The sequence below is a fragment of the Microtus oregoni genome, unplaced genomic scaffold, assembly GCF_018167655.1.
Source record: "Microtus oregoni isolate MIOR12 unplaced genomic scaffold, Mior012 000051F_ref0000332, whole genome shotgun sequence".
Taxonomy (NCBI): domain Eukaryota; kingdom Metazoa; phylum Chordata; class Mammalia; order Rodentia; family Cricetidae; genus Microtus; species Microtus oregoni.
In genome coordinates, this window is record NW_024543811.1 from 15,281,550 (window position 1) to 15,297,303 (window position 15,754).

Here is a 15,754-nt window from a genome sequence, read left to right on the forward strand (position 1 = left end):
ACTACCCTTTTAAAAGTATTTTTTATCATCTCTGTTCATTGACCTTGAAATAAATTGATTGTTTACATACAGTAGGCAGTCTTAATAATACTTTTAAACATAACTAAGATACTAACCTTCTAAAAATTTATAGGTTTGGAAAAGTGTATTTAGATTGTTTTGTAGTATTTAAAAGCAATATCCCACGTATTTGTAAATATTTTGATTAATAGTCAATGTTGTCTCATTAGACATAATTGTGTATGGATTTAAGCAAATATTTCTAATATTAAAAATAAAATTTCTCCAGAATGTTTCTGATAGCTGGAATAGTGGCCAGCCAGACTGCTTTACATCACCCAGTACAAGTTTATACACAGTGCTTCACAGCACAGAAATTACAGGTATGAAGAATTTTGTTTTAGTCAGTTAATTAATTACTTATTGTTGTGATGAAACACAACTTATAAAGCTAGAGACTCATGCTTCTGTTCATTCTGTAGAGATGAAACAGGGGTTAAAACTAACACAGCAAAGACAGGCTGGAGAAGAGCTGACATAACCTGGCGCCGTGTTTGGAGAACTTTTTCTGACGGCGTTTGTAAAAATGAGAAGTTAGTTACCATTCAACTCTAATGATCACACTGTTTAGGAAAAGTTTGCATAATTCATTTTCTGTCCAGGATCTAATCCGGGCAACACAAGATTATAGGAAGCATATGCCCAGGATTTTCTGAGTGTCCTATTTTAACTATTCTGTTTTATAAGTCAAACAATATGTAAATTGAACCCAGAAATGTCAATATTTTGGGATCTGAACAGTATCCCTCAGACTGTCAAGAGGATATAAAACCATCCATTGCTGTGGCTCACCACTGGAGACACTTCCATGGTACAGTAAAGGCTCTTCAGGGCCCTACACTGAAGGAAAGGGCCACTGCTCCTTCTGCTCTGTCTCCTCACACACAGGATGAATGGCTCCTGCATGCTGGGTGACAATGATCTGTACAACCCCCAGGTTACTGGTCTCCACAGTGCCTGAGCTATCCAGTCTTGCCAAGTCACAGCAAAAGCCTAACCAGGACGTCTTTTTTTTTTTTAATTACAAAAAATAAACAAAGAACAAAATACCACAACTGGGTTAAGTTTATCTGTACAGCAGTCTAGGAACACACCAGTCCATGCAGATGGCCGTCCAGGGATCACTCAGACTCCAATGACACCTTGGCAGACAGAGGCCTTAATTTTGGAGCCCTCACAGGTCCTGTACACCCTGGGAACCTGCCACGCATGCGGTGGCCTATGCCTGAACCTTGGCTTTGGTCTTTAGGAGACAGAGCCCAAGAACCCTGGCAACATGCTCATGGGCATGCCTCCTAAGCTCAGGACAGGTGATATACAGGACAGCAGGACTCACAGTGATGCCCTTTGGATTCTTGAGATAAACTTTCTTGGATGCCATGAAGGTCTTGATAGACTTGGCATGCATCCTCATGCCTGGGCATTTTGCCCTGCATCTTGTCAGGACTTTATTATGCTTCCTGAAAAAAAAAAAAAAGCATGTTCGCTCTGTGGACTGGAGAGGAAGGGGGAGAGGAGTGGGGGGAGGGGGAGAAGGGTGGGAGGAGGGGGAGAAGGGTGGGAGGAGGGGGAGGGAAATGGGAGGCTGGGAGGAGGTGGAAACTTGTTTTTTGTTTTATGTTTTTTTTTCTTTTCTTAATAAAAAAAATTATAAAAAAAAAGCATGTTCTTCAGGAAAAAAAAGTAAACACAACTTATATGGGAAAGAAAAGAAAGAGAGGAGAAAGACAGGAAAGAGAGAAAGAGTGTGTTTATATATGTGAGGTAGGAGGGCAGGCTTACTATTTTAAGTAGGTAAGAGACTATTATGGCAGGGAGGCATGATGGCAAGCCTGAGGTTGAAGCAAAATGCTGAGAACTCACATCCTTAGCAATCCAGAAGCAGAGAAAGTATACAAATGGCATGAGAATTTGACATCTAAAATTTTTACTCATGCCTTGATCTTTCAAAACAGTGTCATCAATTGAGAACCACATGTTTAAATGTCTGAGACTGAGGGGGATGTGTCATTCAAATTTGAATTATGTCTATTCGCCATGTGCATGCCTAGTACCCGACGAATCCATAATGGGGCAGGGTGGGGCAGGGGAAAGATCCCCTGGCACTGGAATTCTGAGTAGTGCATTACCTTATTTGTATTGAGAATCAAACCTGGGTACTCTGGAAGAATAGCTGTGCCTCTTAACCACTGAGCCCTCTCTAGCCCTCATGCTCATTTTTATTATGTGGTGGTTATCACAAATTGAGGTATTTTAATGAATTGGTTAACTTGAAGACTTCTATAACATGATTTTTAAAAAAGATTATTTTTACTTATGTGTACTTAAAATTTTTTTTCTGTGTACCACCAGCATGCTTGATTTCTTTAGAAGCCAAAAGAGGACATTGGTTAGGGTGCTTGGAATTGGACCATGCTCTTAACCCCTGAGCCATTTCTTCATCCCTAAATTTCTAATAATTACATAATACCTATTATTCAACTGCTTTTCTTGACAAGAATGGGAAGTTTTCTGTAAAACCTTCTTCCATTTTCAATTTTATTTTAAAAGACCTACTTGTGTTTGTGTGTGTGTGTGTGTGTGTGTGTGTGTGTGTGTGTGTGTGTGTGTGAGTGAATGTACAGGATAACCATGTGCCTATAGGTGGAATTAAGATAAACTTTCTAACCTGGGTGTTGGGAACTGAGCTCAAGTTGTCTGAAAAATTGCAATGCTCTTAGCTCCTTAGTTATGACTCTAGTCACTATAATGTTTGCTTTGTTTTCTTAGACAAGAGGTTTTATTACTCTGGCAGGCCTAGAATTTACAATGTAGACCAGTCTGGTGTTGAACTCTATTCTCCTCCCTCTGCTCCCCAATGTCTGGCATTAAAGGCATCACACTACACCTGACATGTGAATTAACATTCAGTACATGAAATTTATTAATCATTTTCTACATTATACAAGCACTTTTTTTTTTGTCTTTGAAGATAAGACAAACAAGAGTTGATCAAGTCCAAACTTTTGGAATACTTAATGGATGACCAATAGCTGACACATCACTGCCTACAAACTCTGTCCAGTAACTACTTGCAGCTCTGATGAGAGTATCTAGTATCTATCTGTCAGCCTGGAGTTCACCCTGCTGGTTTTGAATAGTCTTTGTCAAGTGGACCTTTCTTTGCAGGCTATGGTCCTTTGGGCACATCAAAATCTCTAGGGATTACAAATAGTACTGTGACAGGCAATACTTATTTTATGGGAAATGGAAATAATGGAAATGTGCCTTACTTGTAGCAAAATACACTTATTCTACCTCATAATTGCACAAATATGACTACAGGAGGGCCATGGAGAATACAACCATCTAACTCTGCTCAGGTAAAAGAAGGACTAGCAGTTTTATCAGCCCTTAAACAAATAGTTTATCTTTATTTGATGATTTTCAGAAAATAGGGTATGGTCTTAGAAGTACCATTAAATAATTCATAGTGGGGTAAAAAATCTACAGGCTTTTTTATTCCATCATGCCTTCTTGACATAATGAAGCCATTCAGTTTTTTTTACTTTCTTTCCAATATTCAATAACTTATAAAAGATCTTTAGTTTTTCATTGTGAAAAGATACTTTATTTCATGTCTTAGTCCAGTCACAGACTAATATATTTTCTAAGCATGATTATGAACTTTAGTGGATTGAACAGGCTGTGATTGTATTTCCCACATGAGATCAGTACTGTGCAGGATTTTTATACACATTTATTCTAGTAGGGGAATTGCTAATCTGTTTCAGTTGTAAATTATAACATGAATGTCTACGTAGTGGCCTAAATTTTTGAGAACTTCGAAGGAAGCCTTTTTTTTGTTTGTAGATAACATATAAGGAAGAGTGGCCAAAATGATAAAGTTTTGTGAATATTTTCTGAATCTAAAGTTGAGTTAATATGTTGTTATTGTACGGACATGTAGTAATTAGGGCGGCGGGGCTGCATTCCCAGCACCCCGGCCACCTGCTCGGCTAGCTTATGCCCCAAAATAATTACACAGACACTGTATGCTTTTAAGCACTGCTTGGCCCTTTAGCTCTAGCACTTACAGGCTAATTCTCACATCCCGATCAACCCATCTCTAATAATCTGTGAGAACCGGTCTTACCGGGAAGATTCTAGCCTAGTCCATCCTGGGTTGGAGCTTCATGCCCTGTGTCCACCCGGGAGCGGGGCATGGCTCATCCCGGGAGCGGGGCATGGCGTCTCTCTCAGGTGTCTGCTCCGGAGAGGAGAGATGTCGAGACTCTGACCTCACTTCCTCTTCCTCCCAGCATTTTGTTCTGTTTACTCCACCCACAGGGCCAAGCAGTTTCTTTATTGGCCAATGACCTTCCTCCATCATGGACATAATCTTCTTTAAATTGTTATTATTAAACTATACTTTGGAGATGCTTTAGCTATAGAGAAAACATAGGAAGGATGTTTATATTTCTGTTCTGTCTCCACATCTTAGTTTTGTCTTAATATTTTGCATCAGAGTGATGCAGTCTTTAAAGTAATAAATCCACTTTTGTAAACTGAATCTGTACCTAACATCTTAACTTGGAACAATCATTGTTGTTTTTAATCATGTTTGCAGTTTTACCTTTTTCAGAATGTCACATTTATTTTTATACTATACCATTTTTTTTCAAGATTGACATCTTTTACTTAATTTGCTTTGAAACTAAGTAAGAGAAAACAAGTAAACTCTATGTTCATTATATTTTTAATCTGATGGTTTCTCCTTTAGATATATGGCTTATTCTTTCATTTGTTGTTGTATTCACATATTCTTGAGTTGAAAGCTACTTATACAGTTAATACAATCGTCCATGTGGAAATTTTAACTTGCATATCTTGGCTCGCCCATTTAGCACAAATGTTCAATTTTGTAAAAGTTTGTAACTGTAGTTTGACCTTGTTATACATATTATATATCAGTATTCTGGTGGACCTTACAATTTCTAGAACTATTATCAGTGTTCTGGAGTCCAGAAATTTTTATTTGGTGTCAGTCAGTGAAATTTCATTGTTGTAGTACAAATAATAAAAACCCAGAGATAGTGGGGTTCAACTTGAAGATCAGAAAAGCAAAGCCACTGACTCTTCTACCTCAGATCAAAAATGGTGATCCTTCCTCCAGGAATCCTCAGATTGAGATGGAGGATGAGACCTGTCTTCTCCGTTTCATATTCCTTCTAGTGCTCAGATTAAAGGTGTGCACCACTATTACTAGTTAGTCTATGGCTGACTAGTTTGTCTGCTGTAATTAAAGGTGTGTGTAACAATTGCTTGTCCTGAATGGCTGACTAGTATCTCTTTTGCATTCTGGTCTTCAGACAAGTTTATTTATTAAACACCAGTAATATACCATTGTTTTCCCCCTTTTTTTCTAAAGTAAAAAAGAAGGCTATAACTAAATCAAGAAAATCTATATACAATAATTATAATAATACAGGTAATAAATATATCAACAATTTCTAGTCCATTTGCATTACACATTCTGAGAAAATACTTCATTATCTATCCTATCTTGATCAGTTTAAAATCTTCTATCTAATTTACTTTCGATCATAACTTGCTTTCTGTGTCTGGTAAACATGGAAACAATAACTACCTGCTTTTCACTCCTTCAGAGACCCAAGAAGGAAATAATATTAATTGAGTAAGTAGAAAGTGCCTGCAAATGACTTCCAAAAAATGTGAAAAATGTCAGAAACAGGAGGCTGTCTGGGCAATCACCCAAAGTTCCTATGCAACATTGGGGTATCCATCTTTGGCCTACAAGCCTAGAATATCCAAAAGACTGTGAAGCAGAATTTTTTGAAGAACTGTCTTGGTTTTTTTTTTGTTTTATGTTTTTTTTTGGGGTGTGTGTGTGTGTGTGTGTGTGTGTGTGTGTGTGTGTGTGTGTGTTTTAGACAACATACTGTCAATAGTCAAGGCAAGGGTATTTTGTGGCTTACTTTTGCCACAAAGAAAACTCCATGTGGACTGTCTTCAGTGGCTGTTTTCTTCTCTGATGTAGTTTGGTGCTGCCAGGAGCAGACACATTTCACTGTTTTAGAAAAAAAGTGCATTCGTTATTAAAACATCTTCTAGGCCATGCCATATTCTGTTGATCTCTAAAGTGCTTGAATATGACCTGTCTATCTAAAGTATATCTTTGTTTGACCTTGAAAGCAGACTTAATGACTACAAGTTAGATTATAATAGGTGATTAACTACTAACCTGCACTTTATTATTTTCATCAGTATAGAATGTAGAGGCTCCAGTTATTGGTTTGTCTTGTATAATGTGAGAAAGGATCCAATTAGCTTTCTTTATAAGTTGAATTCTCTTGCTTTTGGGATAGTTATTGTTATAGTTTAGTTATAGTTATAGTCTTTCCCAAAAAATTACTACATGTGCTTTTCCCGGGTTCACTTTATTCCCATATTCTGCCCATTTCATCATTAATAAAAGGTACTATAATTTCTTCTGGGTCTATTCCTAGTAATTGGCGAAGTCTCAGTTTTCCAAATTTACTCAGAGTCCTGTTCCATATAAGCTTTTAATTTCTTACTTGGTTTATGTGGTAAAAAGATCCATGCTAACATAATATATTACCTCTGTGTTAAATTCCTGAAGGGGTATGTTTAGAGGGTAATGTGACCAGAATGCAGTTCAGATTTGGATCCACACAATTCACATATGCCTCCTGTAATTTCTCTGCAGTCAAAGTCAATTCTCTCTTAGCTTTAGCAGATTATTCCCTGGAACTGTTTAAGTCTTTGTCATCATCTAAGGTTTTATTTAAATTAATCACATCATCAGGACCCTATCCTAAGACTGCATTGTTGATGGCAGGCTTCTTCTAGCAATTTTGGGAAGTCATTAAGAGTCTGCAATTGATCTATCCTATGTTCTGTATTCCTTTGCCTGAAATCTTTCTCCATGGCTACTAACTAGTTTCCTGCCTTCTATGGGTATTTTCCATGAAGCACATATATCTAAAGAGATAGTGTATGATGTTTTTCTTTCTGTGTTATGATGACCTTGACCAGAATGATTTTTTTCAGTTCTTTCCGTTTGTCTCTGAGTTTAAGAGTTTTTTAAAGTTATTTTTTTTACAGCAGAATAATATGCTTTTGTGTATCTGAACCTTGTTTTCATTAACTATTTAACTGTCGATGGACATCTAGTCTCTTTCTAGCTATTGTGAATACAGCAGCAATATGATGAATCTTTTGAGTACTTTCTAGATCAGTTTGTAGATTGATTTCTAGGGTTTTAAGATACTCTACATTGATTTCCATAGTGGCTACAACAGTTTGTATATTCCAACCAGCATTAACTGTGTTTCTCTTTACCTAGGGTAAACTTTTATCCTAGGCTTTCTGATTTGGTTAAGGTGAAATCTAAAAGTACTAATTATTTCTCTGCTGGTTAAGTGTGTTGAACATTAGAAACAAATATTTGTTTGCTACATGTATTTATTCTATTTTTTGCCCTTTAGGTGTTATTTTTGTGACCTAAAACAATTTTAAATTTAAATATATTTTCATCATATTCTTTCGGTCTCCCAAGGCCTTCTAGATTCTTTCCTTCTAACTATGTAGATGGGATTCTACATACCCATTTAACTTTAAATTTTCCTCCACAAACAAAACACTAGGCTAAAACAAAACCCTTCAAATGAACAAAACAAAATAAAACCTTTCCCTAGACAGACAAACAAATAACAACACCAAATGACAAATTAATAAGAATACAAAAAAAAATCTTTGGAATCCATTGTATGTTGATCAGCTACTGAATAAGAAGTCTTACCTTTAGTAATTGATATACTCAATGCCATGCAATTGGACAAAGCTGATTTCCCCTCATTTAGCAATTTTCAGAGACAGTTCTGTTACTAATGTTTATACTGGTGGGTAGATTTTTATTCATTTTTTTTACTAAAATATGTGATTATTATGTGTGTGTGTATGTGTTTGTGTGTGCATATAAAACAAAAAATAAGGAGAAGAACAAAATTATCACATAGAAGTTGGACAGGACAAACCAACAGAAGGAAAAGAGCCCCAGAGAAGAGACTTACTTTTCCACACACAGAAATCCCATAAAATCACTAACCTGGAACCAATATATATATATATATAATGTGTGTGTGTGTGTGTGTGTATAGGATTGCTGCATTTAGAACATTCCAAATAGATTCATGCCCCAATTTTTATTTCGCTTATTTATGTTCTTAATGTTGAGTTCTGTGTTTACTCCTTACTCTACCTAGTAAAGATATTTTATCATTCTGTAGGCAGTCTTTTTTCACAAATGATATTGTTCTATGCTGTATCCCTTTAAGTCTCATGAAGTCTAATTGTCATACCAAATAGCCCTTTCCTTTTCTTATAAGTTGTATACTTTCTATTGTCTTTTCTATCAGATTCAGGTTTTTGGATCTTATGTTGAGTTCCCATTTGGAGTTGTATGATGCAGGTTGATAGATAAGGTTTTAGTTTTCTTCTTTAGTGGTTTTCTAGTTTGGCTAGCACCCTGTTTTGAAGATCCTAACTTTTCTCCAGTGTATATGTACAATGTGCAACTTTTGTACTCTAAAGATTTGTAGTCATTTCCAACTTCTTGAACAACTGTTATCCTTTTTATTCTTTCCACATCAGTAAGTCAAGGTAAAAGGGGATATAACTAGTGTCTGTGGCCTTCTTATCATAGATCAAAGTTGACTATGTTTAATAATTTCTTTGTTGTTTTTCTGATAGCTTCCCTTGTAAGAAAAAAATTTAATTTTTTTATGTGTGTGAATGTTTTGCCAGTTTGTAAGTCTGTGCACCATGTCTGTCTTTGGTGTTCTTAGAACTCAGAAAAAGTCAAGGGCTTTGGATCTTCTGTGTTTTGATTAGGAGTTTTATTGCTGCTTCCATGACCAAAAAGCAGTTTGGGGAGGAAAAGTTTATTAGTCTTACACTTCCACATGTCAGTACTGTGTAGTGACATTTCATTTGTTTTTTAATAAATAAAGCTTGCCTGATGATCAGGAAGTAAAACAGCCATATTGATTATCCTTACAGAACAGGCAGTGGTGACACATACCTTTAGTCATAATATACACACTTGTTGCCATAGAAACTGGACATGCCTTTAATCCTAGGGGTGCATACCTTTAATCTCAGCCTTAGAGAAAGGATTATAATATGGGAGGAGACAGCTCTCAGTCTCGGTTTCATTAAGAGGTTTTCTGGAGGGAGGATCACCATTTTAGGTCTGAGGTCCAGGTAAGAGCCGGTGCCTGGCTACTTTTCTGATCTTCAGGTTGAACCCCAGTATCTGTCTCTGGGTTTTTAATAGACATGCTACCAGATTAGAATTTAAACATCGCAGTAACCTAAAGGTAGGAGCTGATGCAAGAGGCCTTGGAGGAGTGCTGCTTACTGGCTTGCTTCCAGGGCTTGCATAACTGGCTTTCTTTTAGAAGCCAAGACAAGTACAGGGATGGCAGCACCCACCATTGACTGGACCTTCCACCATTGATCACTAATTTAGAAAATGCCTCATAGCTGGATGTCATGTAGGCATTTCCCCAATTGAAGTTCCTTCCTCCCTGATGATTCTGTCAAGTGTCACACAAAACAAGTGTCAGTACTCCCTGGGACTGGAATTACAGATGGTTATGAATTACCATTTGTGTCCTGGGACTCATACTCTGGTCCTCTGCTAGAACAAGGAGTGCCCTTAACTGCTAAGTCATCTCTGCCACCTTTGAGTGCCATTTGTGTGTGTGTGTGTGTGTGTGTGTGTGTGTGTGTGTGTGTGTGTGTGTGAAGTTTAATTAAACATGCCATTTTTTGTTTTAATGTATCTATTTTCTGCATTGAATATTGTATATTTTTTTAGCATATGTGCTCTTCATGTTGTTTATTTTGTGCAGTGCTTAAATTGGATATACAACAAAGTATTTTAACAGTTTTAGAATCGTTCTCCTTGATTTCTTTAAGTATATTTCTTTGAGGGAGTTTGCCACTGAATAGCAGGAGTTTCAAAATATTACATCATACTTTTAATTTTTTTTTAAAAAATGCATTTATTTATTGTGTATGCAATTCTGTCTGCATGTAAGCCTGCAGGCCAGAAGAGGGCACCAGTTCTCATTTCAAATGACTGTAAACCACTATGTGGTTGCTGGGAACTGATCTCCGGACCTCTTCACAGCCAGTGCTCTCAATCACTGAGCTATCTCTTCAGCCTGATTTTTATTTTTTAAAATTATATATTTAAAGACTTTAAAATTAAGTATACACATGCTGTATCATAGTTTTATTATTTTATTTTTAATATTTATAATCTCAAACATTAATTTTCTTGTATGAATATCAGCTTATCATTCTACTCATAGCTGTAGATTGTAAGCTTTTTCTCATGAGTGTTCAGCTTTCTGTGATTCTAGAAAGACATCCAAATTTATTGTCTGCCCTCCAGTTCTTTGCTTTCATCACACAATGAACTTTTACTAAAGGAATTTTTAACTCAGTGCTTTGATCTGGCTAGGAATAGTAGCTCAGGTCTTTGTTTTAATCTCATCACTCCAGACACACAGCTAGGCAGATCTCTATGATTTTGTAGCCAGTCTGGTTTACAGAGTGACTTCCAGGTAATTCAGTACTTCATAGAAAGACATCCTTTTCATTAAACTCCCAGTGCTTTAGTCTTTTGTAGAGGAAAAAATAGAGATGCTATTTTTAAACATGGGTCAGCTTATTTTCTGATTTCTGTGAAGCTTTTGAAATTTTGCACACTGTTTGGCCAATAGCTTAAGCATAGTTTTAGCTAGTTATTATATCCTAAACTAACCCATCTCCATTAAAATCTGTGCATCACCATGAGTCATGGTTTACCAGCAAAATTTCTGCAGGTACCAATGGAGGCATGTGTCTCCTGTGAGGGCTACATAGCTTTTCCTGACTTCACCTACTCTCTCTATATATCTCTTCACCCTAGCTTTACTGTGTTAAACCATTGGCCAAAAACAGCTTCTTTATTAACCAATGGCAGTAAAACCTATTCACAGCATATATCACCTCCCACACCCACTGTAGAATGTAATAATGTCTCTGTTCTATAAGAAGGTTCGTTTGAGAGTGATTACAGTCTTTTGTATTTATTTACTCTATTGCTACATACTACTTTATTAACTGTTTTATCTGAGAAAACAGGAGAATCATCTATTGAAATCAGTTTGTGATTCTGAATACAAATTTTGTTTGAAGATTATTTAATTCATTACATATTTTCCTCCGTATCTTAAGCTTTGGCAGTAAAGTGTTAAGTGTTCTTTTGTTTTTTTTTTGTTTTTTTTTTTTTTCTTTTTAGCACTATTGCTTTATCTACTGATTCAGAAAAACTGATATCAGGGCTGGAGTTATGGCTCAGTGGTTCAGAGCACTTACTGCTCTTGCAGAGGTTATGGGATGAGTTCCAAATATCCATAATGTGGTTCACAACATCTTTAATTGCCCAGAAATCTAATGGTTTTTTAAATTGCATGCACAAACTTTTGCAGACAAGTCCCTCATAAAATCAAAATAATAATAATAAAAAATGATAAGACTAGGACTTTTGATATTTGCAGGGCCAGAGAATATGAATGCAAACATTAAATACACTCATAAATTGAAAAAAATTGTTAATATATTTTTGTTGTTTACAAAGTTTAATAAATATAAATTGTATATTAAATTTACTATTAATCAGAATTAGTTCTCAGTTTACTTTGTGGTAATGACTGTAACCAAGCATGTGTATTATTTAATTTAAAACTATGTTTACAAGTAGTATAGTATTTTGCTATGAGTATGTCAGTCAGTATTGAACAATATGAAGTTATCAAACTTTTATATAGGAGCCGGGTGGTGGTGGCTCATGCCTTTAATCCCAGTACTCGGGAGGCAGAGGCAGGTGGATCTCTGTGAGTTCGAGACCAGCCAGGTCTACAAGAGCTAGTTCCAGGACAGGCTCCAAAACCACAGAGAAACCCTGCCTCGAAAAAACCAAAAAAATAAAATAAAATAAAAAAAGAAATTTTTATATAGGAAAATTGGGTTGGGACACTTGTAAATGGCCTCAGATTATATCATCAAGTTATACTACTTATGCTACAAACTTTAAGATGTTGGTTATAGACATTGTTAGATATTTAATTGTTCATTGTTTGGTGGCTTTTGCTTTTATTTAACATTTTGTTATTGTGTATATGCATTTTATGGTATGTAAAATGTTTTCTTCTTCCTTTTCTCAGGGTTTTGATAAAGATGAGAGTTTACATTTGGCAGTACAGAATGATGACCAGCCTCTATTTCCCACTGGTTCCACACGATATCTCCAAGCAGATAGCACTGGTATTCAAAATCAGAATGAAAATCATGGTCTGCCTCAAAATACAGATACAAAGGGGGATCCTCAAAACCATTTCACTTTTCATTTTGCTACCTCAGAAGAACAAAAGGGCACTAACTGTACCAAAGAAAACAAGCATTCAGGAAATAGATCACTGAGTTTTAAGTCATGTAGGCAAGGCACATCTGATATCTGTATTAATGTAAAGGAATGTTCTAATCATGTTCATCAGATTCCATCAGTTGCTATCTCCAGTCCTAAAAATGAAGATTCTGTGCCAGCAAATTTAATAATTGTAGACAGTCCTCAGCCTTCTGCCATGGTTGGAGAAGTTATTGACAGTATAGGTACTGGAATGTGTGACAAAACCAATAATGTTCATCCAGCTGTTCTCAAAAAGTCTGATAATCTTGTTGCTTCTCCACCCTCTTCAGAAACACTTTTCCCAAAGTTCAGTGACAAGATGCATAAACATACTACCAGTTTTATCAGTCCTCACAGTGGATTACATAAAATTAATGGAGAAGGCCAAGAAAACTCAGAGAGTTCTATCAGTGTTAACCCTGGTCTCAGACCTAGACCTCAAATCCTACCATCAATGTCTGTGTCCATATACTCAACTTCAACAGAAGCTCTGAAAGCATGCAGGTTAGTGTGGTAAAGTTTATCAAAAGGTGAAAATGATTGAGTAATGCCCATATAAGACTTGACATACAAGACAAAATACTATTCTATCTTAGTGAAATGTGCAAAAGACTGTATAGTTTTACATATGTAATAAAACAGTTTCATATGCAGATTTTTTTTATCTTAAGTTTACATGTTGCAATTTTTGCTTATCTTTTTTTTTTGGTAAACTGCATTATGTCAGATCTAAGACATGTCTTTGTCTTGTATTACTACATTTTATTGCTTATTACAATTGCCCTAAATTAAAAAAAATAAAATAAAAGGCTTTGCTATAGCAGACTATCATAACATGGTCAACATTTGTTAACATAAAAAAAAGAAAACAAAACTAACAAAAACTATCAAAAATAAAACAAAAGAAAATAGACGGGAAAAAGGAGTATCTGGCATTATTCTTTTCTACCAAGTAAGTTTCAATCCAAATACTTAGGAGGTAGAGGCAGGCAGATATCTGTTAAGTTTGAGGGGGATTAGATTGACAGTTGAACTTTTTTTTTGTTTGTTTCTTTGTTGAGACAGGGTATCTGTGTAGCTTTGGAACCTTTTTAGAATTAACTATGTAAACCAGACTGTCTTCAAACTTAACAGATAAACCTTTTCCCAGCCCGTTACTCCCAGTAGATATCTGTCTTTGTGGATGAGGTGTGTTTCTTGTAAACAGCAGAATGTTGGATCCTGTTTTTGTATTCAGTCTTTTAGCCTGTGCCTCTTTATACGTGAGTTGAGTCCATTGATATTAAGTGATATTAATGACCAGTGGTTGTTAACTCCGGTCATATTTTCTTTTTCTTTCTTTTTTTTTTTTTGTATTAGAGTCTGTGTGTTTCCCTTCTTCTTGTTGTGCTGGTGAAGGTTCATTAGATGTCTGAGTTATTTTGGGCATTGTTGGCCTCCTTGGGTTGTGATTTTCCTTCTATTACTTTCTGTAGTGCTGGATTTGTGGTTAAGTATTGTTTAAATTTGTTTTTATCCTGGAAAATTTGTTTTCTCCATTTATAGTGAACAAAAGCTTGGCTGGGTATAGTAGTTTGGGCTTGCATCCATGCATGGTCTCTTAGTGTCTGCAGTACATCTATCCAGGATCTTCTGACTTTCATGGTTTCTATAGAGAATTCAGGTGTAAGTCTGATAGGTTTACCTTTATAAGTAACTTGACCTTTTTCCTTTGCAGCTCTTAATATTCTTTCCTTATTCTGTATGTTTTGTGTTTGATTATTATATGGCAATGAGATTCTTTTTTTGGTCCAGTCTATTTGGTGTTCTGTATGCTTCTTGAACCTTCAAAGGAATGTCTTTCTTTAGGTTGGGAAAGTTTTCTCTATAATTTTATTAAATATATTTTCTGGAACGTTGAGTTGTACTTTTCTCATTCTTCTACCCCTCTTATTCTTAGGTTTGGTCTTTTTATTGTGTCCCAGATTTCATGAATGTTTTGTGATGAAAATTTGTTGGTTTTGTTGTTTTCTTTGATCAGTGTGTTTATTTTCTCTATGTTATCTTCAGTGTCTGACATTCTTTCTTCTATCTCTTGTAATGTGTTAGTAGTACTTGTCTCGGTAGTTTCTGTTTGTTTACCCAGATTTTCCATCTGCATCCTTCCCTCCGTTTGTGTTTTCTTCATTACTTCCATTTTATTCTTCAAGTCTTGAACTGCTTCCCTTACCTGTTTGATTGCTTTTTCTTGTATCTCTTGGTTTTCTTGGGTATCTTCTAGCGATTTATTCATTTCCTCTACCTTTTTGTTTGTAATCTCTAATTGTTTATGGCAGTTTTTCTCCTCCTGTGTAAGGTCCTCTATTATTTTCATATTATTCACTGTAGTAATAAGAGTGGCCCTGCTGTGTCCTGCCACCTGGCTAGCTTTACATGAAATAACAACACACAAACTGTATTCTTTTAAACACTGCTTGGCCCATTATATCTACCCTCTTCTCGGCTAACTCTCGCACCTGGACTAGCCCATTTTTAATAATGTGTGTAGCACCCCAAGGTGTGCTTACCGGGAAGATTCTAGCCTAAGTCCATCCTGGGTCGGAGCTTCATTGAATCTGCCCTGGAGAGGGGAGAGCTATGGCACTGAGCTCACTTCCTCTTCCTCCCAGCATTCTGTTCTGTTTACTCTGCCTAAACAGTCCTGTACAATAAAAGAACTTCTGGAGGCATCTCAATCCCTGGAGGCATCACAATCTTTCAAACTCTACTATGGAGCTACAGTACAGAAAACAGCCTGGTATTGGCATAAGAACAGAGATAAACACCAATGGAACTGAATAAAAGACCTAGACCTAGATATCAATCTACACATCTTCAAACACGTGATTTTAGGCAAAGAAGCCAAAAATATCAAATAGAAAAAAGAAAGCAATTTCACAAGTGGTGCTGGCATAACTGGATATCAACATGTAGAAGAATGAAAATAGACCCATATCTATCACCACGCACAAAACCCAAGTCCAAATGGATCAAAGACCTCAACATAAAGCCAGCTACAATGAACCTTATAGAAGAGAAAGTGGAAAATACACTTGAATGCATTGGCACAGGAGACCAATTGCTAAATGTAATCCCAGAAGCACAGACACTGAGAGAAACAATTAATAA

General features: G+C 36.1%; 1 protein-coding gene across 5 annotated transcripts in view; it reads left to right on the forward strand.

The window, feature by feature from the left end:
* The window catches only part of LOC121437302 (histone demethylase UTY-like), a 161,522-nt gene that overhangs the window by 70,298 nt on the left and 75,470 nt on the right, over nt 1-15,754 (forward strand). For all 5 annotated transcript variants that reach the window (XM_041637157.1, XM_041637154.1, XM_041637158.1 and 2 more), the window contains one exon: nt 12,366-13,111. In XM_041637157.1, coding sequence (XP_041493091.1) covers nt 12,366-13,111 — 746 coding nt within the window. The remainder of the gene's footprint in view (nt 1-12,365; nt 13,112-15,754) is intronic.